At 39.3% G+C, this 23,471-nt stretch overlaps 1 protein-coding gene across 1 annotated transcript; it reads left to right on the top strand.

Annotated features, from left to right (window-relative positions):
• The first annotated feature begins 420 nt into the window (after positions 1 to 420).
• Positions 421 to 23,040, top strand: TXNRD3 (thioredoxin reductase 3). Its single transcript, XM_026055046.1, has 16 exons — positions 421 to 658; positions 7,177 to 7,237; positions 8,798 to 8,907; positions 9,568 to 9,681; positions 12,790 to 12,862; positions 13,788 to 13,907; positions 14,323 to 14,465; positions 15,881 to 15,996; positions 16,105 to 16,330; positions 16,598 to 16,690; positions 17,136 to 17,212; positions 18,291 to 18,447; positions 18,661 to 18,768; positions 19,668 to 19,763; positions 21,336 to 21,470; positions 21,757 to 23,040. Exons 1-16 carry the CDS (start codon positions 533 to 535, stop codon positions 21,817 to 21,819), a joined length of 1,818 nt encoding a protein of 605 aa, XP_025910831.1. The 5' UTR covers positions 421 to 532; the 3' UTR covers positions 21,820 to 23,040.
• The last annotated feature ends 431 nt before the right edge of the window (positions 23,041 to 23,471 follow it).

The raw sequence follows: 23,471 nt of genomic DNA, 5'->3' as shown, positions 1-23,471 counted from the left end.
GCGGGAAGACCCGGCGCTGCGGGCGCCCACATGAACGGCCGCCCAGTCACGGAGCAAGGCCACCAGAGCCCGCCTTTCCGCCCAGCCTACGCGACACCCCACTGCGCAGGCGCCTTCTCAGCCCCCCTCCACCCTCCTTGGGCTATTCCAAACGTCCCTTCAGCGGAGGGGATGGTATAAAGAGTGCAAGTTTCTCCCTCTTTACAACACCTTTTGTTAAATATTAACGCTGATCCTCTGATTTAAAAACTTCTTGTAATTATTTTAGCGCTATTCAATGTGTGCTTGGTGGAAGCAAAGGACGGAACGAACTCTTCGGCTTTTTATCCTCCCCCCCCTCTCCGCGGGTAGTTTGGTCCAACCTCGTCGCCGTTCCCGCTCCGGAAGGGGCGGGGCGGGTGGCTCAGGTCAGTGCGGTCGTTGGTCGCGCGCGCTGCCGTTGGTCGCGTGGGGAGCGCGCGGGCGCGGTGGAGGACGGTTGCCCTCCGCGCACCTCGCCTCGCCGATCTGCGCCTCGCCGCTCGGCCCCGCCATGTCGCCGCCGCCGCACCAGACCCAGCTCCCGGACTGGGACGGCCTGAAGCTCCGCGTGCGGACCCTCATCGGCTCCCACCGCGTCATGATCTTCAGCAAGAGCTACTGCCCCTACTGCAACAAGGTGAGGCGGCGGGAGTCACCTCAGCGCGGCCGCGCCCTGGGACCTCGCCGCGGCGGCAGCGAGCCGCGGGCTGGGGCGCTCCCAGGGCCGCTCCCCTCGGCGTCCCGGCGAGGGAGGGGGCGGCGGGAGGCCTCTCGCCGGTCGGCCCTGCCGCGGGGGGAGGCGGGCCTGGCCGGGCCCCCGGGCGAGGCGAGGCATTTCCCTGAAGGTGGCGGCTGTGCGTGCCGGGGTGAGGGGGAGGGTTTAAAGCAAACGTCGCCAGGATGATGCTTCTTGTGAAAACCCCTTAGGGATTTAGACTGTATTTCTGTAGAACCGTGTTCCTCCCTGCCACTCCCCCGCCAGGTTGACACTGGGTGCCTCCACTTGGAAACCCCCTTATCAGGCTTGAAATGAGGCAAGGATCCAAAGCAGGGTCGTTGGCAGTTCTTTCCCTTCACCACTTGAACGAAGGGGTGGATGAACGCGTGGGAGGTGCTGCACAGCATGCTTGTTCTTTTGCTAAGCTGCTTCTGTATCTGTTACGTGAAGGTCGGGGTGCTGGTTGTGTTGCTCTCCTATTTAAAAAATAAGCAGCTTGCTGATGTCCGACTTGGACAAAGTACTGAGGAGAGTATAAGTTATGCTCTCTTTTATTTTTGAAATTTGAGGCCAAAGGCTGACTCTATGAGAAAAGAATTAGTTCTAAACTGTAGCCATAATGCATGCTTTGCAAAAATAAGTATGACTTATGATTAGAGAAAAAAATCTTTCCAGCCCTGGTCATGTTTGTCAATCTCTGTCTAGATTTTACTTCCTCATGGAGCAGCCGTAACTGGTGAGCCAATGCTATTAAACAAAAGCAGGATCTTCGCTAGAATTTTAGGATACCAGCACTCTAGAATCTGGGCATATGTCTGTAGGCATTGTAATTCTTGTGTGTTTACAAAGAGGATGTTATGAAAAGATTAGTGAAACCTTATAATACCATATTTGATGTGGCTGTGGTGGAAAAACACAACTGGAACTCTGGGATAGAGCTGAGGTATTCTTAAATGGAAGTTAAAACCAGGAAAATACTTAAAACTGCACTCCTGTGTAGGTTAGACTTTATTCCGGTAGGGGAGGGGGCAGGTATTGTGATGCTGTTGTAGAAAACATGCGAGTTAAATAGAACATTGTTCATTTACAACTTAATTGAGATTTTGGAGAGGAAAATTATCTTACATGAGCGGGTAGGCCAAACCAATGCCTTATCTCTAAGAAWGTTTTGGCAGATAGTTGTAGCATAGTAAGCAGCCCATATCCTTCTACAATTTGCTTACTTATCAATAGAAGTTTGAGCAAATGACATAAACACGACTCCCATTCTCTGATTAGGTATAGTCCAGCTGACAGAAATGGTATTTTCTGTTGAGGCTGTTTGACTAAAGTGCTATTCATTGAGAAATAGACCTTAGTGTTGTGCCCATCTTTATTGCTCTGTGTGCTTTTAGTGATCATGATCTGTCAACTGTTGACATGTATGGCATTCAGTCCAATATTTTTTGAGATCATACAGTGGCATGGTAACTTTTTAAAGCTTGTAACCTATTCCTTCATCTGTTTATGGTTTACAGTTATTGCAGTGGGGCTAGACTAACACAAAGAACTTTAAAAAAAAAAAAAAGTTTTAATTGTAGTCCAGTAGCTAGATTCCAGATTAATGTTTTTTTTCCTAAATTTGTTCAGAGTTTTCCATTAGACAGGATTGCTTGCTTCATGGAAACAATAAGCTCTGAGGAATATTATTTTTATTGCTTTGGAAAGGAGAGCAAATACCTGGAGTAGGAGTACTCAGGAGAGCTGTTTATAGGAGGGAGAGTTGATAGACCCTATATGAATCTTTGTTAGGGAACAGGTGATAAAATTGGAGAGCAGGGGGAAAAAAAAGATTGCTCTTGGAGGAAGGTTTCCCTGTCTTGTTTTCCTGTTTGGGACAGGAGAGAAAGGTGATATATGATGAAGAAAGCATGTACAAGAAGCGGCATATTGCAAACAGAGGGTTAGAAGAAGAAAGCTTATGAAGGAGAGAAAAGCCACACATGAGAGAGCAAGTGATAAACCACAGGGAAATATTTGCAACGGTTTGGGTATTAACGTTTTTCCCCCCTTGAAGGTTCAGAAAATAGTGAAAGGAGTGAGAGAACAATGGGTAACATAGTATTCTCACCAACTGCCCTTAGTTAGTAGAATTAATGAAGTAGATATAATTTGAAAGTGTGGTTACACTGTGGATACTTATCCTATAATCACATAATTTTGAGTTCTTAGAGGGGTGTGAAGATCTGTATCTGTCTTTCACCGTGGATGATGGTTAGCTGTGTGCTTTTTGTAGGATTAATTGAAAAACTGATGATATTTAGCAGTAGTACAGAGTACCCTCATGCCCTAGTGCAACCTAATTTGAGGTGTGGGGAAGAATTAATTATTTCAAATGCACATAGCTGTGCTGGAAAAACTTAATACTGTGCTTTCCTTCTTCAGAAGAATAGTACAGATAAATTCTCTAAATGAATTCAGTAGTTGGTTCTGTTTATTCAGGTTAGCTGGTGGTATGACTAAGCAGTTGTGTTGTTCTCTTTCTGCAAAGGCAATTTATTGTTCAATTGCTTTAGCAAAGCAGTAGTGGGAAGAGGGTGGTGTTAGAATAACTTCCTTGCCATAGCTTTACTTGACTGTTTTTAAATTTCTTATTACACTGAAAAGACTAATGTTGAGTGAGACAGAAATGCATAAAGAAAACACTTAGTTTTTTATCATAACGAAGTGCCAAGTCTGAACACTGTGTAGAAATTATTTTAAGAGCAACAACAGTGGTTGCACAGAAGTTGCTGATTATTCTAGTCTTATGATTCGCTATTACTTAGTATGTTGTGTATCCACTGGGATGGATAATGACATGTCAGGTCAATTCAGCTGTAGATACTGTGTTGCAGAATGTTAGCTATATGTGAAGTAGCAGATGTGGGACATACCATGTTACTTAACTTCACCATAGGAAGTTTACGCCAAACCTGCTTAGCTACCTTAACAATAGAAAGCATCTCCAGGAAGAGTTATCTAATGTGTTAGACCAATTTCTCTGTTCCAGAGAAGTTTTCTACTGTTTAGTATTAGCTGGAAAATTTTCTAGTGTTTCCCTTTTGTTTTGAAAACTGGAAAGGTTTAGTAGGTAAACAAGGGCCATTGCATTGGTCAGAAGAGAAGTAAGTGGTTGGAACAGTGACCATGCAGCCTAATATCTTGGCTCTGACACTTGTTGGAGAAATGAAATTTTTAGGGTTGGAGGAGAAGAAAGGACATTTCCCAGAATGCTGTTGCTGTTTTCAGCAGTCTGTGTCTCAGAAATTTCTTGGTCTGAGGTTGTATTAGTTTTGTTGAGTTAAAAGTTCTCAATGGGCTCTTCTTTTATTAGCTGTTCTAATAGCTCCTTTGATCTTGTAATCTTGGCTTTTTAGATGTCAGGTGGCAGTAAATTCTGAAACTTATTTGTATGTTGTGTGAAGGCTCGCTTCCTTTTCATTTCAGTTTTTTTCTGGTAACTTCATTTGTTGTTGTTTGCTCTGGTGAGTACTCGCTATTACTTCAGAATCATTTCCTATTCACTCTCTGTTTTATTCATGATTAGTATATGCCATCTTTTTACCCCTCCTAATCATTTTCTTTTCCAAACTAGAGTCATCTATTCTCTCTCCCCTGTATTGAAGATTTCATAACTCTGATCATATACTTGTCACTTCTTTCTTTCAGTTTCATCAGCTCTAACACAAGCATGCAGTATTCATATAAAGTATGAAAGCTACTTCTAATTAGGATGCTGAAAATTGCCTCATTTTTTTTCCCTACTCCACATCTGCAGCAGAGAATAAAAATTGCCTAAATGCGTTGTCTTAAAATTATCTTTTCTTGAGTATACTTGTTCTAATAATGTTCTCTGTCCTYTTCTCCTCCCCAACTGCTGTTGCAGTGTTTTAGCAGTAGAGCATTTTTTTAGTGTGTGTGCATGTATATGTATAATTACATATATATAAAAATAAATGCATTTTAGGGAAGGCAGACAGACTCTTCTCAGTGTTGCGGAGTGAAGGGGCAAGAGGCAATGAATACAAGGTGAATGAAGGGAGATTCTCATGAGATAAATGAAAATTATTTATGGTGGGGATGGTTAAACATTGGAACAGCCCAAAGATCTTATGGTATCTCCATTCCTGTAGATATTCAAAACTGAACTGGACAGTGCTCTGAGCAATCTGATAGAACTTCAGATTTGGCCCTGCTTTGAGCAAGGTGTTGGACCAGATGACATCCAAAGGTCCTTCCCAACTTAAATTATTCTATAGTTGTAAAATTAATGCCATCAGTTATACAAGTAGAGATTATTTTACTATATTACTGTTGCTATATTTCTGGAAAGAAACTTGCCATGTAGTTGGTAGCAGATATAGCAGCTTTACGTTTGTCTGAATAAAGCTGGAACTCCAGCAGAAGGCACTGAAGTACTCAGGTTTTGGCATAGTGACAGCATGGATCCCAGCAGCATAAAACATTTTGTCATGTGTTTAACATTTTAAAGCTTATTAGATCAACTCAACTGACTCTTAGTGAAGTGCTGTCAATAAATATGAAGCTAATCAGGAAAGCTGGTTATGAAAGATAGTTTTTTCTGAATTAGGAGCAGCTTTAGTTGTTTTATTTTCAGACTCCATGCTGGCAAGAGGGTCCATCAGACAGTGTGGTATTGTACTTTATCTTTTTCTGCAGAGGCACTATTCACTGCTTCTTGCTAGAGCTGTTTTCAGATCAAGAAAGACAGTTATAACTAAAAGCAGAGATTTTACCCATTGCCTTACAATATCCTTTTGCACAGGTAAGTTGTCAAATTACATTTCAAAGGAGTAAATGCTGCCAGCTGTTACAGTACCAGTGCTGTGAGGTATGTCATTGGCCAACTGGAAGGGCGGTTCACAATTTCAGTGTTGCCAGTTTTACAAACAGATGTTACAGTAAAAATGCCAGTTACAGAAAGATACTTGGTTTGAGTCTGGTAATGGTACACTCTAGAACTAATATTAGAAGAGGAACTGTGTAAAGTCAACAAAATATCTCAACTAACTTGTCATTTACTGTTTGTGGGTGTTGTGTTCTTTTTTCTTTTTAAGTCTAGGCTTGTATATAGAATTAAGACTTTCATACTAGCTTCTAGATGCATGGAACATGTTTTTGTGATACTGTATCTTGAGTTTGTCGTGTGAATACAAGAGACAAGCAACCTTCTAAAGACTAAACATCTTTAGAATGCTTCTGCTACTTAATGGAGGAGAATAACAATTGAAAAGATTAAAAGTACAAATGTTATGTTCTGGTATTAACTCTGTCAATATTTCACAAGTAAGATAAGGCTGATTTAGTAAAGAAATGCCAAACAAGTAAGAGCTGTGCCTGCCTGGTCCTAGGGACTGAGGGAGGTGTTATTAAACAGCAAACCAAAAATTAGAGCTGGAAAAATATTCAAGAGATCATCTAACCTTGTCCCCCTTACTCAGGATAGGATGAATAAGCAGTAGTTTGAACATTTTTGACATTACTTTAAAGCCACTCACTGATGGAGATTGTCATCTACCTAAGCAATATGTTCCACTGTCTTACCATTAGGAAAAACTTTTCCTAAAATCTTTTCTCAATCTCTTGATGCAGTTCAAGACAACTACTTCTTATTCCATCCATCACCATTTCTCCTCTTCCCTGCAGCAGTAGTCCATTACTTACTTAAACGCTGCTATTTCTTTGTCCGTCATTTCTCTGAGTTAAACCTAAATCATTGACTCTTTCATGAGAGTAATTGCTATCTGCTTGTTCTACATCTTTTTTGAAGTATAGTAACCAAACCTGGGTGCAGATCTGGTAGGCATGACGTGTTCTAGTGCTAAGTAAAGCAAAGCACAGTATTGGAGAGTATTATGCTTTATGTAGCTCTTCAATACCTTTTTCTGCAATTGCTTGATGCTGTTTTGTTTTGCAGGTAGTCCTCTACTCTCTGCTCTTCTCTTTCCTTATTATTATCAAGGGATCTGGTTGCTGCCTTATCTTTCTCTTCTTAATGCTTTTCCAGGTGGCAGTTATTTTCATGGCTTTTGGTGTGTGTCAGGGATGAAAAGGTCTGCAGCTAAGCAAATCTTATAAATAAACTGTTTCTTAATGTCTAAAACTTGTATTGGAAGGATGCTGTGATGTGAAATGCTTAATCCGAATGTTGTCAAATAGCCTGACTTTAAGAGATGGAATATGCAAAACACAGAAGTAGTGCTTTTGCCAAACTTTATCAGTCATTTATAGTTAGTCCCTTAAAGGATTTTAACTTTAACTTAAAAGTTATATAGATAAGGATGTCCAACAACCAAATTTTACCCTCAGCAATATGTACCAGACCTTAAATTTGTGAAAACTTTGCACTAGAGGTCTGCTTGTGTACAGAAAAATTATATTCATTTGTATTATAGGTAAAAGAACTCTTCCGCTCCTTGGGTGTAGAGTACTATGCTTTGGAACTTGATGTAACTGGTAAGTAGAAGATAGCTACACTAAGCAGCATGTGATAAATTCTAAAATTGGGTGACTCTAAGGCTGTCTTGAACTATCTGGAAGTTATTTAAAATAATTAATTTTATTATATCCAAAGATGAAACAGCAATTAGGCTTTAATAAGGATTTTAATACAGAATGTGTTTTTAATATAATTGAAGGTTTTGACTCTTCCTGCACAAATCAACTGATAGAGGATGTGAGAAATCTTTGATTTCTGTCTTTCAGGAAAAAGCCTGTACTATGGCTTTATTTCTCCTGACAGTTGTTCTTTTGTGGCACTAAATGAATTGTTAATGTTTGACTTGGTATGTGAGTGACCTTCATAGGGGAAGTTGCTGAGTCATTGGAAAGAAGGGTAAATTCCAATACCTTGGTTGTTGCCAGTGCTAGTTTTTTTTAAAGCCCACGCTGCTGTAGTGTTAATGCACATGCAGTGCATTATGTATTTATGTACATAATGCATGTAGTTTTAATGTAGTTTTAAGAACAAATAGTTTCTAACATAATTCTCAGTAAACTCATCTTGCACCAGTGGTAAGTTGTTGATTATGAACCATTATCCATCCATTTTTTCTGCACTTAAACTTTCTTGCTAATGCTTTTCTGAAGTGTCTGAGCTTAAGTAATGTTTGAAAACATGCATTTATTTACTGATCCAAAGCATGTTGTCTTACTTATTTTTACTTTATATTAAAGTTGTTATATAATAAACTAATCAATGCCCAAGATATGCACAGTACAGCTCAAAGGTTTTTTTTATTTTTAACCCCTTTCTGGAATTATTCCTAATTAAGAATATACTTCCCTTGCAATTGCTGTAATTACTAACGCTAAGTAGATGTGGTCTTGGAGTAAAAAGATTTTTGTCTAGAAGCAACTACTGTAAATTGTCCATCCCTCATCTACTGCTGTACAACTGCTCTGAAATTCAAACTGAGCCTATGTGGAAGTGTTGGTGATTTGGAGGACACATCAAGTCAGGCATGATTTCAAAACTAGAAGGTTTAAGACGGTGTGGTGGGTACAGAAAGTATGTAAGGTAGCTTCAGGGTAAGCAAAAGAGCACGTTCATTCCTCCTGCCTCCAAATTCTCATAATACAAAGCTTCTGGGCAAGTCTGCGTACACTGGCAAACCTTGACAGAGAACATATGTCAAAGCCAGACAATTTGAAAGAAAAGCTGTCTGCATGATCTCCTGTGATATCTGGATAAGAACTCTTGTCATATCAAGTATCGTATTGGCAGGCGGAAGCTCTGATAAGAATCCAGGAAATATGGTGACTAAACTTAATGACTAACTTTACACAAAGTTGTAGGATTTTTGGCTTAAAGCACTAATTTATCCATTGTATTTGAAGTGTGCTCTTTTGAGAAGTAATTTCTGATCTACAAATGTGATGGTTATAATAAAACTTTTTCTGGGGAGCCTACAGTGTGTTACAGTTTAGCTCTATAATACTTCAGCTTGTCTTAAAAGGTCTCTTTGAAAATTGTTCTATAATTGTTCTATAATGTATCTGTTTTTATATTCCTAGCTGATGGACCCAGTATTCAGCAAGTATTAGTAGAGCTAACTAATCAGAGGACAGTTCCTAATGTATTTGTGAATGGAAGACATGTAGGTGGATGTGATTCAACTTTCCAGGTAACTTTTTTTTGAATATCAGTTGGGAGTAGACAAGGCTACTGTGGGTGTTTGAGGGTTTAGTTTTGGGGGTTTTTTGGTCAAGATACTTCTTGTGCAACTAAACTACCTCATTTGTTAGTGAGTTAAATTATTGGGACCAAAACATACAGGTTAAGTTTTCTATTACAAATATATAATTATATTTAATTTTCTTCTTGAATTTAAGTCAAAGCAGACAGTCTCCAGAACTTCAAGAGCATTCTCAGAAAGTTTTTGTAGTCCTAAATACAAGCCATAGAATTGAGGAAATAGGCCATCAGTAGCCTTCTGAATTTGCTGTTTGATCATAACTACGCTTTTGGGGACATAAAGGCTATTATGCAAGCAAAATGGAAAACACTTTTGAATCTTTTCTAGGACTCTGAACTTCAGAAACAGAATAATTTAAGTTAGAACAGACCTCTGGAAGTAATCTAATCCAGGCTCCCATTGTAAAGCAGTTTCAGCTAGATCAGGTTGCTCAGAGCCTTTGACCATACAAATACAGAGATTCAGAAACAGTTATATTTTCTGTTAAGAAATTGAAGTGGGGAATATCAGATGGAGTGACCTAGGTTAGAAAAGGTAATGCAGTTCAGTCTGTTTGCTCAGAAGTCTGTGTTAATTTGATTTTTACAGGCTTATCAGAATGGATCACTGCAGAAACTTCTTGGGGATAGCAAAGATGCAGAACCCTATGAGTATGACCTCATTATTATTGGTGGTGGCTCTGGTGGACTTGCTTGTTCCAAGGTATGACATGAATCTTAAATAATAGGTTGCGTATAAAACCTCAAAAATTCTCTGCATGAGTCACAATAACATAAAACAGTCTATAGTTTGATTATTACTGTTCAGCTTGTTAGTTAATGAATCAATAGTGGTCTAGTAGTAATGTCTGTGAAACTCTGTGGACCAGTTTCTGACCAATTCCCAGTCAGGTCTAGGTTCCAGGCTGAGGGTGGAACCAAAAACTTTTTAAGTATCTCCTCTTCATGTGTAGCATTTGGGCACTTGAATTCTTCCAAACAGTAATCTGGAAAACCCACAGACCACTCTTGAAGTACTCCTGTTTGCTTAGGATCCTGGATGATCAATCATCTTCTAAAATGAAAATGAAGTATTTTCAGCTGTACTCTCAAAGAACTGACTCACTCCTTACTTCTCATAAAGCAGCTACAAGGAGAAGTGGTAACAGATTGTGTACTACTATCACAACTAATTATTGTTCAAAGTGCCTCAGGACCTGAGATGCTGATTCAGTTTTCCCTTCTACATGAAGGATTTGAACACGCTTCCCACCTCTAAACTAGTGTTCTAACCATCGGTTTATGGTTTAGGTTACTGTCACAACCTTGGTGATTACTGTACAACAATACAGTTAAGTATGCAACTTTCACTAGGCCAGTTAAAGGCAGAGTAAGGTGTCATAGCATACTCTTTGCTCCAGTTAATGGGAGAAGGCGTGAGTTCTCGTTCCTGCAGCCAGAACTGTTTGTATTTTACAATCTTCATTCGCTGGTCATTGAGATATGAACTTGAATGTCCTCAGACTGAAGAGGACTTTGAAAAGCTTTCCTGCTCCTGAGAAAATACCATAACTAAGCTGTTATATAAATATAAACCTCCCTTCCCTCTGCCCCACATCTGCTTCAAGTGTCTAAAGCTGTACTTTATCAGAGGCTTAGTCTTAGGCATTCTCAGAATGTTCCAGACTTTTCCTCATAGTGCTTTGTGGGACATGAGTTGTAAGCTTGGTGGTAGGTACCAAACTGTTCGGAGTCACAGAATCACAGARCTGTTGAGGTTGGAAGGGACCTTTAGAGAGCATCTAGTCCAACTCCGCTGCAGGGAGCCTGCAACTCAGGTAGGGTCACCTAAATCAGGCTGCCCAGGACCCTGCCAGACAGCTTTTGAATGTCTCCAAGGATGGAGACTCCACAGCCTGTCTCAGCAAACCTTTCCAGTGCTTGGTCACCCTCACAGAAAAAAGGTTTATCTTAGATTCACACAGAACTTCGTGTTTCAGCTTGTGCCCATTGCTTTTTGTCCTGTCACTGGCCACTACTGAGAAGAGTCTGACCTCATCCTCTTTACACCCTCTCTTCAGATATTTATATGTATTGATAAGATCCCCCTCAGTCTTGTCTTCTCTAGGCTAAACAGTCCCAGCTCTCTCAGCCCTCTCCTCATACAAAAGATGCCCTTAGATCATTTTAGTGGCCCTTTGCGGGAGTTGCTCCATATCTCTTACACTGGGGAGCCCAGACCTGGACACAGTACTCCAGGCATGGCCTCACCAGGACTGCRCTGAGTAGAGGAGAAGGATCACCTCCCTTGACCTGCTGGCAACACTCTTCCTAATGCAGCCCAGGATACCATTGGCCTCCTTGGCCCCAAGGGTACATTGCTGACTCATGGTCAACTTGTTGTCCACCAGGACCCCCAAGTCTTTCTCTGCAGAGCTGCTTTCCAGCAGGTCACCCCCCAGCCTGTACTGGTACATGGGGCTATTCCTAGGTGAAGGACTTTGCACTTCCCTTTATTGAACTTCATAAGCTTCCTCTCTGCTCATTTCTTTAGCTTATCAAAGTCCCTCTGAATGGCAGCACACCCATCTGACGTATCACTCCTCCCAACTTTGTATCATCCACAAACTTGCTGAGGTTGTACTCTGTCCCGTCATCCAGGTCACTGATGAATAAGTTGAACAGGATTGGGCCCAGTATTGACCCCRGGGTACACAACTGGTTGCTGGCCTCCAACTAGACTTCGCACCACTGGTCACAACCTTCTGAGGTCTGCTGTAGAGTGAGATAGTTCAGGCTTTCATAAAATATGAGATGCCTGGGTAATTCTAAACTGTAGTTGATATTGTTTGATATGGGATTGCAGTTACTGTGCAAGAGTTCTCCAACAGATTTGAGGCAACTAGAGATTTGATCCAAGGCTTTAAAAGATCAAACAAGGGATAGAGTCAGTCAGTGCCTAATCATCCTTCAGATATAGGATCACAGGATACTTCAGGTTGGAATAGACCTTAGGAGGTTATGTAGTCCAAGCTCCTACTCCAAGCAGGGCCAACTGTGAGGTCAGACAAGGTTATTTAGGGCCTCACCCAGGTGGGTCTTGAAAATCTCCAAGGACGGAGATTGCACATCCTCTCTGGGCAGCCTATTCTACTATTTGAGTGTCATGATGGTGTGAAAGTTTTGTTAAATCCAGTCTGAACCTCCCTTATTTCAATTTGTGGCAGTTGTCTCTTGCCCTCCAGCCATGTCAAGAGCCTGGCTCTATCTTCTTTATGGTCTTCTCATAGGTATTGGAAGGTTACTGTTAGGTCCCCCTGAAGCTTTCTCTTCTCCAGGCTGAAAAAGCAAAGTTCCCTCAGCCCCTTCTCATAGACTGTGTGCTCCAGCCCTCTGATCATCTTGCTGGTCCTCCATCAAACTCTCTTCAGTTTGTTGACGTCATTTTCTGTTATTCCTGAATATACCAGGTCAGTTTTGCCTCCTGAGAGAAAAGAAGAGCTAACAGCATAAATTTCTTTTGGTGGGATAGTGGAGGATACTAGACTGATAAGCCCATCTTGTACCCTTTTCAGATCATGGCTTTTGACAGTGTAGGTTCATATGGGTGCAGCAGTGAAGATAGGCATGCATTGAATCTTTAGAAGAGTAAAGAATTTTTGAGGAATTTGAATTTTTTTAGCAGAGGAGATGGAAGAGCCAAATGGTACAGACTGACTAGCAGAAGAGCCTTCTATTAATGCAAAGTGAATCATAATCATAAATGAGAAGACAGGCTTTTTTGGTCAAAGGAATGTTTAGTAATGCTTACTTGTCTCTTTCTCTTTTATAGGAGGCTGCTGTCTTAGGAAAGAAAGTAATGGTATTGGATTATGTTGTTCCAACACCTCTGGGTACCTCATGGGGTAAGCTTCTGTTCATTTGAATTTTATAGCACTTGAGTACCAGTGATACATACTGAGTTGTTATATATTATGGATTTGTATTCTTGGATATTGAAACAGAATTCCTATCACTCTGGAACATGGATAATAAAGGACTTTGCTGGCATGCATGTTCTTCTAGACAGTTACTTCTGTTTTGTGCATTGCTAACTCTCTAAGTTCTTTATCAAATCTTATTCCAACTCTGTTCACTTTCAAACCAGAAAGTGGCCAGATTGTGTGGATTCGTGTTCATGTTCTTGTGTTTGTGTTTTTTTTGTTCATTTATTTGGATTTTCCTTTTTACCTTTTAGTTCATCTAGTTCTATTTTGTGGATAGCTGAACTTGGCTACCTTTAGAACAGATGGATGTGTCTATATGTCGGTGCAAGCCTCCCCTTTCCATAACTGCAGACAGCTGCTGTCTGACCTTGTTAGTGCTACTATTGGCAGTTGAGAATGAGTAAGGAACTTCACAGGTCAATTTGTATTGAGTCAAAGTGTGAATGTGCTTTCGTAGCTAAAATTTCAAACAAATGTGTTTGTGACTACATAGAATAAGTGATACTAAACTAAAAATTCTAGGCTTCTTGCCTTCCTTACTTGTCAATTTGACTAAAATCTGAAGTACTCTGTAAATAAGTGTTCTGGATCTGTGTTTAAGACATCATCACACTGTAGTCTTCTTGGTTGGATGGCTCAGGTAACTTAAACCGAATACAAACTTGCAAACTCGGTATGTTTTTTCACTGTATTTTAAAATGTCTCTTAAAAGAAAAACTTCATGTTTGCTTGTGTGCCTATAGCAAGCAGCACTGAGTGATATATGGGTGACTAACAAAGCACAAAATAGGAGTAGCATAAATATCCTGTTCATGCTGGTAATACTGGGCTTTTTCCATCTTAGGACTCGGTGGCACTTGTGTAAATGTAGGTTGCATTCCTAAGAAACTAATGCATCAAGCAGCACTTCTGGGGCAGGCACTCCAAGATTCAAGGAAATATGGCTGGCAGTATGAAGAACAAGGTTAGTAGGAATGCAGAGGACAGACAAGGCAGGATGCGGATGAGACTCTGAGCTTAAGATAGTTCTTGTTTAGACACTAGTATAATAAATGCAGAGTTTGGTAGCTTTCCTAAGTGAATCAGAAGGATTCTTCCCTCCTGAGTCATAGAAACCTTTAGGATTGAAAGCTAATTGTGTTTTGTTCCCTGTATTAACTGAATTAAATGAAAGAACATCTAGAATTAACTTTACAATTTCAGATCGTACTAAGTCAGGTAAATATAGCATAGTAGCACAAGATTTTAGTATATATCCTTATTGCTAATGCTAATTATGGCTGCTTAGCATGTCATACAATGAATAAGACTTAAGATTCTCTTTGAGGAATTCATGGCACTTTAATTTGCTTAACTGCGAAACTGATGGCTTGTTTCAGTTAAACACAACTGGGAGATCATGGTAGAAGCAATTCAAAACTACATAAGTTCTTTAAACTGGGGCTATCGAGTGTCCTTAAGAGAGAAGTCTGTGACATACCTCAATTCCTATGGAGAATTTGTTGAACCACACAAAATAAAGGTATGTATTGTGTTTAAAACTTCTCTTCTTATTTAGTTGGGCAGGGAAAACTTGTATTCTAAGGCTGCCTTTTGAAATCTAACAAAGCAAAGGCTTCATCCCAAAATTGTCACTTATTTCAACTTAAGTTAAAAGAAGTCATCTCAAAAATAAGTTACGATTCAGATTAATATTGCACTTTAGTACATGTCACTGTTTGCAAACCTAGTAACTGTTATGTAGAAGTAACATGGACATCTGGAAACTGAAATCTTGTGTCAGTGAGGCAGTCTCAGCTGCTAACTTCATGACTGAGGTCAAGAGCCTGAGCCAAGAAAACCAGCAAAGAAAAGAAGCTGTGTGAAACCTTACCACTTGGAAACCCATAATACTGAAGCACATGGACTAGAGAAATAAACCCGGATTAAGCACTTGCCTGAGAGTGCTGCTAGATCTTACGCTGTATCAGCATAAGAATTAAGCTACCAGTTCTGCAAGACAAAAACATATGCTGGTGATCTTGCAGTAAGTGAAAGGTTAACTTAAAAGTGCATATAGAGTAAGACTTTGGTCATTGGGTACAATTGTCTGCTTTCAATATAAGTTTATGAAGGCTGAACTGCAGGTGTTTCAAACCAAGGGAATGGCACTGGAGAGGTAGTATGCTCTACTTACCTCATCTTCCTAACTGTTTTAGTGACCAGGTATACAGGTCATCTACTTAGTAGTGTCCTTGGTCTACAAATGAAGTAGAACAGACAGACTCTCAGCCAGAGATTGGACTAGGTGACTTCCTGAGGCCCCTTTCAACTTGAATTATCCTATGATTTGGAGGGGAAGAAAAATTCCCTTTATATGTATTGGCAAATAGTTCAAAGAATGAAGGTCAAGTTTTGGGAGAGATGCATTGCCAAGATGATTGAAATTCTCCAAGACCAAGGGCCTCTAGAGGTCAAGGAAATAGCTAAATTAGTTTTAATTGTTTTAAGTTGGGATATTAGGCTCTCTGAAAGCATGTAACTATTTTTTTCTAATGTAAGCCTAAGTAGTAATTGATATTACTGTCAGTGGCATTTTGTTGACCTTTTGTTTGTGGAGGAGAAAAAATACTTTGGGGTTTACATCATCTTATTTTAAAATTATTTGAACAATTCAATCTAAATTAATAGTTGATGTGGACAAGATTCAAAGGGTCAATCACATTAGGTGTGCTAACTAACGTGGAAGTATCCTGATACTCTGATTCAACCTGTTACTCTTCAGTGATCTGCATGGCTTCCCTAAATTCAGTAGGCTTTGCTTTAAACTGCCTGTTCTTAATTCTTAAGCAGACTCACAAGCTTTAGATTTTTAATGAAGATTATGTAGTTCTTTTTCATTTGTCATAAAGCCTATTCCTGATAATAAAGACTTTCTTAACTGTGTCTATATAACAGGCAACTAATAGGAAAGGACAAGTAACCTATCACACAGCAGAGACTTTTGTCTTGGCCACAGGGGAAAGGCCTAGATATCTGGGTATCCCTGGAGCTAAAGAGTACTGTATTACAAGGTGAGATGAAAAGGCATAATAGACTGAATTTCATCTGCTTGAGTGTTTGCAAAGGCAAACAAACCTGTGTTGGAGGAGCCTTGCAACTTATACTTCTTTTCTTTTTAGTGATGACCTCTTCTCCCTGCCTTACTGCCCTGGCAAAACTCTAGTTGTGGGTGCTTCCTATGTGGCTCTAGAGTGTGCAGGATTTCTTGCTGGTCTAGGTCTGGATGTCACAGTGATGGTGCGTTCCATACTCCTTCGGGGATTTGACCAAGAAATGGCAGAAAAAGTAGGTGCCCACATGGAAACACACGGTGTGAAGTTCATCAGAAAGTTTGTACCTTCTCAGGCAAGTACCTTCTTTTGGTTTCTTCTTTCCACACAAAATAACCTTATTTGTTAGAATATGGAATAGAATAGAATATTCATGTTAAAATAGCACATGTAGGATGCAAATGCTTTCTGGGAAGGTTTTAGCTGTATATGGGAATAAATGTTTTATGAGACTAAGCTTTTTATACTACCAAAAGATCAAGTTAGTAGGTCAAGGTTTAAAGTGCCAACGCAAGTGGGCGGTGCTGTTTAAGACGATTCTAAGCTATGTGTATTTATTCAGGTCGAAAAGCTGGAGGAAGGAATGCCTGGAAGACTGAAAGTGACAGCGAAGTCAACTGAGGGGCCGGAAGTTTTTGAAGGAGAATATAATACTGTAAGTATTTCTCCGTTTCACATATGGATATATGCAGCTCTATGAAAATATATTAAAATATTTTTAAGAGCTGTTCAGGAGAAAAGTAAAGGGAGGTCTTGCTTGGCAAACTGTTCACATACTGACAGCTTACTTCTAGAAAAATGATATAAAAGTTGAATATTCCTTTTGAGTTGAGCCCTGTCAGCAGAATCAGTGAAACTTAATGTTTGGAATTTAGTTCATGTGAATGGTGCTGTTTTTTCTGTTCTTGGTCTGATATTAATGTTTTGCTATTTGTTGCATCAAACAAGCTGAACATACCGTTGGCTCTTCTTTTCTTCCCAAAAGTTTTTAGAGAAGTCACTTCAGTCATATGCTTTGAAGTTTTCTAACAAAAAGCAAGAAAATGGTGATCAGCATGACTTTCTTGCATGAAATTGCTGCATGTAACTTTATTTTTTAGGTTTTGATAGCCATTGGTCGTGATGCGTGTACCAGAAATATTGGTTTAGAGACAATTGGTGTCAAAATCAATGAGAAGTGAGTATTGCTTATCTCTCCCCGACTACTTATTTGGATTATTCTGTACCTTTTTCTAACAATGATACTGGTGTTTTTTTAAATGCCCACTATTACACTGAGCAATTCGGTGAACCTTTAAAACATCTTTCACTCCTGAAAAACAAGTGAGTGTGATTATTCATGAACTTCATTTCTTAAATACCTGTTTCATAAAGGAACTAATCTGAATTGATGAACACTTACTTGTTGATCACTGTGCTTAAGGAATAGATTTTTAATATTTGCTTTATTTGCTTAGGAACTACAGTTTAATATGGATTCCCTTGAATTCAAGGCTTTATTCATTCCCTTTCCTTAACCTTTAACTTGCTCTCTGGTTTTATTAGTGTACAGATTTCAGCACTTATTGAAGGTTGTTCTGTGTAAGTGACCTCAAACTTGTGGTTCTACAAGAAGCTGAGTAAATCTGTGGGATGACTTTCACTATTTATAGTAGGCTTGTAAAGCTTCAAATGATGCCCTAGCCCTGGAACTGATGTGGCTGGCTGGTCTGGGGATCTAAAGAAGCAGCAAACTACTTGCTTTCTACAGAGTTAACTTTCTTCTGGTTTCTCCCTGGTGTCAGAGTGTTAAAACTGGTGCAAAGAAAGAGGCAGAATCAGGTAGTTCAGGAGAGAGGAGGATCAGGTTGCAGTAGCTAACAAATCAACGTATTTAAACATGTGAGTAATGCTACAGTGCTTTTCCCCAGAGGGGAAAATGTGAAATGGAGGTTGTATAATCTTCAAGTAAGAGATCCAAATATGGATATAGTAAAAGGTTCAAATATGTCTAACTTCATTGTCATCAGACTTGCACTATTGCTGGGGACAAAACTGGCCCACTGAATACTGAATTCAGCATTTGTAAGAGGCAAAGGTAATTGGCCTGAAGAATTTGCTATTGAAGTAAAAAAGGCATAAGCACACTTAATTAAAACATGCTCAATAGCTGAAAATAACATCTGTTTGTAGCAGAACATCTTTCATTTGGCTTCTGCTGAGCTCTGAGGAAAGTCATGATATTGAACTCTGTTCTGTTTTCTGTTTGCTTAAAGGAATGGGAAAGTACCTGTAAATGATGAAGAACAAACCAATGTGCCTTATGTTTATGCTATTGGTGATATCTTGGATGGAAAACTTGAACTTACTCCAGTTGCCATTCAAGCAGGCAAACTGCTAGCCCGCAGGCTTTATGGTGGTAGCTCTACAAAGGTAAAGCTCTAGGAATGCAATATTTACTTCTATGTTTTTTGCGTCAGAATAGTAGTAACTCACAGGAGTTGATTTGTTTGTACAACCATGGGTACAGAAAACATGAGAGCTGTGAGTGTTTTGTAAAGTATTGGCTAATACAACTTTTCCTCTCTAAAATGTACTGTATAGAGCTTGCACAATCTAAATATAAATTTGTATTTTTATTTTTAGTGTGACTATATCAATGTACCAACGACAGTGTTTACTCCTTTAGAATATGGCAGCTGCGGATTAGCTGAAGAGAGAGCCGTAGAAGAATATGGAAAGCAAAACTTGGAGGTGAGAACGCTTGAGACTTGTTCAACTTGTGGCTTAATTTATTTTAAAGCCTCTCTGGTTTAGACTCAATGTAGTGTTAAAACAAGATTAGCTGGACAGGTCTCTGTGGAAGTAGTGAAGTGTTGTCATTTGGCTGACAGACTTTTGGACCCCCAGAAGTTTAGGAGCACTTGATACAACTAGAATTTTGTGTGGCTAATTAGCATGCTGCTGAGAAGCACTTGACTTCAGGAAGCTAAACTCAGGCTGAAAACAGTATGTAACTTTTTTGTTGTAGTGAAGAAGAGACTCATATTGCTGTAATATAACAGTCTTGGGACGATCTGTTTCCCACTTGTTCATTGTACCTCAATTTGGAATGACTTTCTCTCCCCCCCCCCTCCCCGGGCTATAGTAGTAACAACCAAAACTCCTTTACTTTTGATGCTAATTTCTGGCTTCTGCATTCCTCCAAGAGTTTCATTAGTGCTGTTTAGATGCTCTAAGTTTAACTCCTTGTGTTCTTCAAATATATTTGGCATTGTTTAGCTTCTGCTATGAATTGTTTTGCAGAATAGAGTTAAATTCATAATAACTAGATACTAATTTTGTGTTCCTACTGAAGAGCTCTTTTTGCTGCACATACGATCTTAAAATGCCATGTCTTAAAGCTGTAGCTGTTTTAATCAACTCTTAAATCAGGGGACACTTGTTTTGAGTCAAGCTCAACTACTAACTTTTGGAAGAAAGACTGCTTGGGGCAGGGGGAGAAAAATCACTGATCCTGTCTAGTATACATTGTGGAAGTGTAGTGGGTTAAATATTAAACTACCTATTTGTAAAGATAAGTTAAAAAATGAGAATTATGTCAGACTGAATGCTTTATCAAATCTAATGCCCTTTCTTTGTCATCTTTCCAGGTTTTTCACAATTTATTCTGGCCACTTGAATGGACAATACCAGAAAGAGACAACAATACTTGTTATGCAAAGATCATCTGCAGCAAACATGACAACGTGAGTAATAAGCTAGAATAGGTGTGCTTGAGTGTATTTTGAAAATAATCTTACTAGTCTTTTGCCTGGTCTAAAATCTTTACCTGGCCTGCCTGAAGTCAGTTCTACCCATTCTGTTAACATTCTTAAATATTTGCTTTCAGAAGTTTAATCAATTGGGAGAGCACTAATTCTTTGGTATAAAAGCTGTTTGAGCAAGTGCTAGCTTTTTATATTATAAAATTTCGTCTCGAGTTTCTCGGGATAGGCTTCTGAAGAAATTCTCCAGGTTTTTCTTCCAAGTAGGTGCTGAGTAACTATACAATCTACATTCTTGCTTTAAGTTTCTAGACGTTGTGATTTTTGCCTTTTGTAGTGTACAGTTTTGTATGTTGAGCAGAAACTTAGAAAACATGTTGCTGGTCCTAGAAACTCGGTGATGTGAAACAGGAATTTCTTGTGAATGGTGTGTTCTTGTTGCAAAAATAAGTGCTGGTGCTGTCCAGTAACTATCCCAAAAGCTATCTGGAAGAACAGATTTGCAAAGGAAGATTTTTGGTGTCAAAATGACTTTTGGAGAGAAGGAATGACAGAATGAAAGAGTATGGTATTTAAGCTAAGAGGATGTGAGCTTACTCTCTGCAGTGTTCAGGAAAGGGTTAGGTGAACTCCTAAGGAAAAAACATGGGGGATTGGGAGTATTTTTTGTTTGGACACTTGTTGGAAGAACTACTTTATATGGAAGGATCACAGTGGAGGGATGGACTTTTCTTTAGGTTTCTGTGAAACTTGTTTTTTTTGTTTTTATTTTTTTCCTTCCCCTAATGTGAAAGTGGGAAGGGAATGTAGAGTAAATACAGCTTTTAAATCCTTTGTATACAAGGAATTTGTATCCCATCTTGCAAATTTTGGCCAGACCTGTGCTAGCTCTTATCTGAGGGCATGGAAACAACCTGGGAAAATGTTTTAAAACAAAATGTTTATCCTTCTTGATAAATCAATTCGTAAAGCAAGTCAGAACAAACCACACCCATTTTTAGTTCATTTTTATACCTGTTGTCATTACTCTGGATCTTGCTACAGACACATTTTGTTCCATATTGAAACCTATAATGCTTTCACTTTCCTTGTTAACTGCTTGGCGGAGGGAGGGAACAGTCAGTAAAAGCTGTTCAGTATCAGATTTTTAACAGACCAAACAGGTCCTCTACCTGACTTAATTTAGATGTAGAGAAAGGTAATTCTAGATCAACATTCTGAATGTACTGTAGATATACAAAATAAGTAGCTGAGAAAACTGTTTGTTTATTTTTGGACACTATCTTTTGAATTACAGTGCGGTTTCAATGATTTCAAAACTCATTTCTCTGTAATACACATCACTTGTCTTGTTCTGATATACTGGACTGAAATGAACTGTAGAACTACCCTCTCTTCAGAGTAGCCTTTTTTTTTATTGTGGACAGTGCCATTGACCAGCTTGAATAGCGTATAATTTTAAGTGTGGTGGGAGTTATATCAATCCCTGAAGAGCATTTGTTAAACTTTACCCTGTACTAAATCCTGTTCTGTTCTCACCTCTCTTATTTAAAGAACCGTGTGATAGGCTTTCATGTTCTTGGACCTAATGCTGGTGAAGTTACCCAAGGTTTTGCTGCTGCAATAAAATGTGGTCTCACCAAAGAATTACTTGATGAAACAATTGGTATTCATCCAACTTGTGCAGAGGTAAGGGAGGACAAACTTCTTTTAACTCCTGCTTTGAAGGTGGTTACCTAGATGCAAGAAAAGAATAGTAAATTGCATTTCATAATGAGATTTATTTAACTCCTAGCTGCAAGATACTGACATGTGGTAGAAAATGTGTGTTAACTGTGCTCTGCATCCTGTATTCCATTGTAACATTCATAGAAATCTAGTGCCGTTGCTCTACAAGAGGAAACCCAATAGATGCAGCCATGTAGATGACAGTACAGAGCAACAGTAAATAAGCTGTTGTTTTGGTGTCTTACAGGTGTTCACTACAATGGATATTACAAAATCTTCAGGACAAGATATCAGTCAACGGGGCTGCTGAGGTTAAACCTGCTGTTTTATCTGTTTTCATGTTGTACACACTTGGCTCTGTGGAAGCCCTAGTACATCCAACTGCTTTGGGGCAAAATAAATATTTGCATCGGTACCACTGTACGTACTGCAGCTGGGAGAGATGCCTTTGTAAGGCTTCCTGAGTAAATAGTGTTACAGATGAAAACAGTATTACAGCAGGGAAAAACTTGAACTGTAAATCCTGACTTTGCTTGGAATTGGCACTAATGTGCTTTTTTGACGTTCTGGCTCGGAACCTTATTGTGAGGTGAGCTACAACTGATGACTGCCATGCAAGGGTGGGAGATCTCTTCGTCCAGTCAGATGACTGAACTCCTGAAGGAAATGAAGTTGCACAAATTGAAGCTAACACTTTTAGGCTCCAGTGTCTTGTATAAATGTCCTAGACAGAGGATAAATGTCTAACAGAATGATTCTTGCCTACAGTTTACAGTTTACTCATTTGTTTTGATGCATTTTGTTTTACTTAATTGTATATCCAGTTGAAGCAAGGTGGCACAAATTGGATGCAAGTGACAAGCGGTGCAGTTCAAGCCCTAGTCTCTCGTCTCAACCATTCTAAAWCTTCAAAGTAATCTAAGACATTGCTGTTAAGATTCATAGTTGTTTGACCTCAGGTGACATGCCTTCAAGATACAAACTTCAGTGGTACGAATTTTGTGTGTTAGGATTGAAGTGCATGAGCACTAGAATGCAAGACCTTGTCAGGTTGCTGTTGCTGTTCATGGGTATATTTAGTGCTAATAGTCTCAGATCTGGTTTCAGCTCTCCAATGTAAAACATCACATGATCCAGAACTGTAATTCAGTACTATTATGTGGAGTATTGGAGTCTGGAGGAGAAGGGTCTAAGAGCACTCTGTCCCACTCATAGCAGGTGCCTGTTCCTGATGGTAATATGCATTGTATAGAATGTCACTTTGAAGCATGTGTTGCAGCAGAGAGCAATGAATAAGTGTGCTGTCATGCTTTGTGCTTTGTGTCTTGTATAGTCAGTAGTCTGAGGCTTTATTCCACCCCTAGCATTCTGTTCTGGGGGAATTATGCTTGAATTTGGTTCTTCAGTTTTGTCCAAAGAGATGTTTTGAAAGACTATTCTGAACACTGTATGATAGTAAATGAACCATTTTTAACTATTTAATCTGTGATGTATCATGGAATTTGAAGTTCAATAAACAAAACATACAACATTTTATGGTGTCTGACCTCATGGTTTACATTATTGCATGCTTGAAGATTTTTGTGCTTCAGTTGTACTGTTTATCACATGCAGTATAACATTTATAGACTTGTGCAYGCTGGAATCTCTGAAATGGAGCAACAAGTTGTATTGCCACCTCTGGGGGCTCACTCAAAATCTAACCCACTTCTTTTTGAACAGAGAGAATTCTGTATACTGAAGTTGAGGATAATATACTATACCAGGAGTTCTACGCACTTCAGAAAGTACTAAATGTGTATACATGTTGTAGTGCTTAACTGCAAGGTAGCTGAAAGATGCTTAGTGGAATCTAGCCGGATTATTAGCACCATATTTTGCTAAAGGTGTTCTGGTGTTTAATTTATGGAGACTTTTTTGAGACTTTGTTGTGGGTGCCTACTAATACTGCAAAGTTAGTAG

This window comes from Apteryx rowi, unplaced genomic scaffold, assembly GCF_003343035.1.
Source record: "Apteryx rowi isolate R43461 unplaced genomic scaffold, aptRow1 scaffold_98, whole genome shotgun sequence".
Lineage (NCBI taxonomy): Eukaryota > Metazoa > Chordata > Aves > Apterygiformes > Apterygidae > Apteryx > Apteryx rowi.
This window is presented reverse-complemented; position numbering and strand designations above follow the sequence as displayed.

Excerpts from the sequence above, each read along its gene's own strand:
- TXNRD3 (XM_026055046.1), top strand. The coding sequence starts at position 533 with ATGTCGCCGCCGCCGCACCAGACCCAGCTCCCGGACTGGGACGGCCTG. Across the intron at positions 8,908-9,567 it reads GATGTGATTCAACTTTCCAG|GCTTATCAGAATGGATCACT; the intron begins GTAACTTTTTTT and ends TGATTTTTACAG. Across the intron at positions 17,213-18,290 it reads GGTGTCAAAATCAATGAGAA|GAATGGGAAAGTACCTGTAA; the intron begins GTGAGTATTGCT and ends GTTTGCTTAAAG.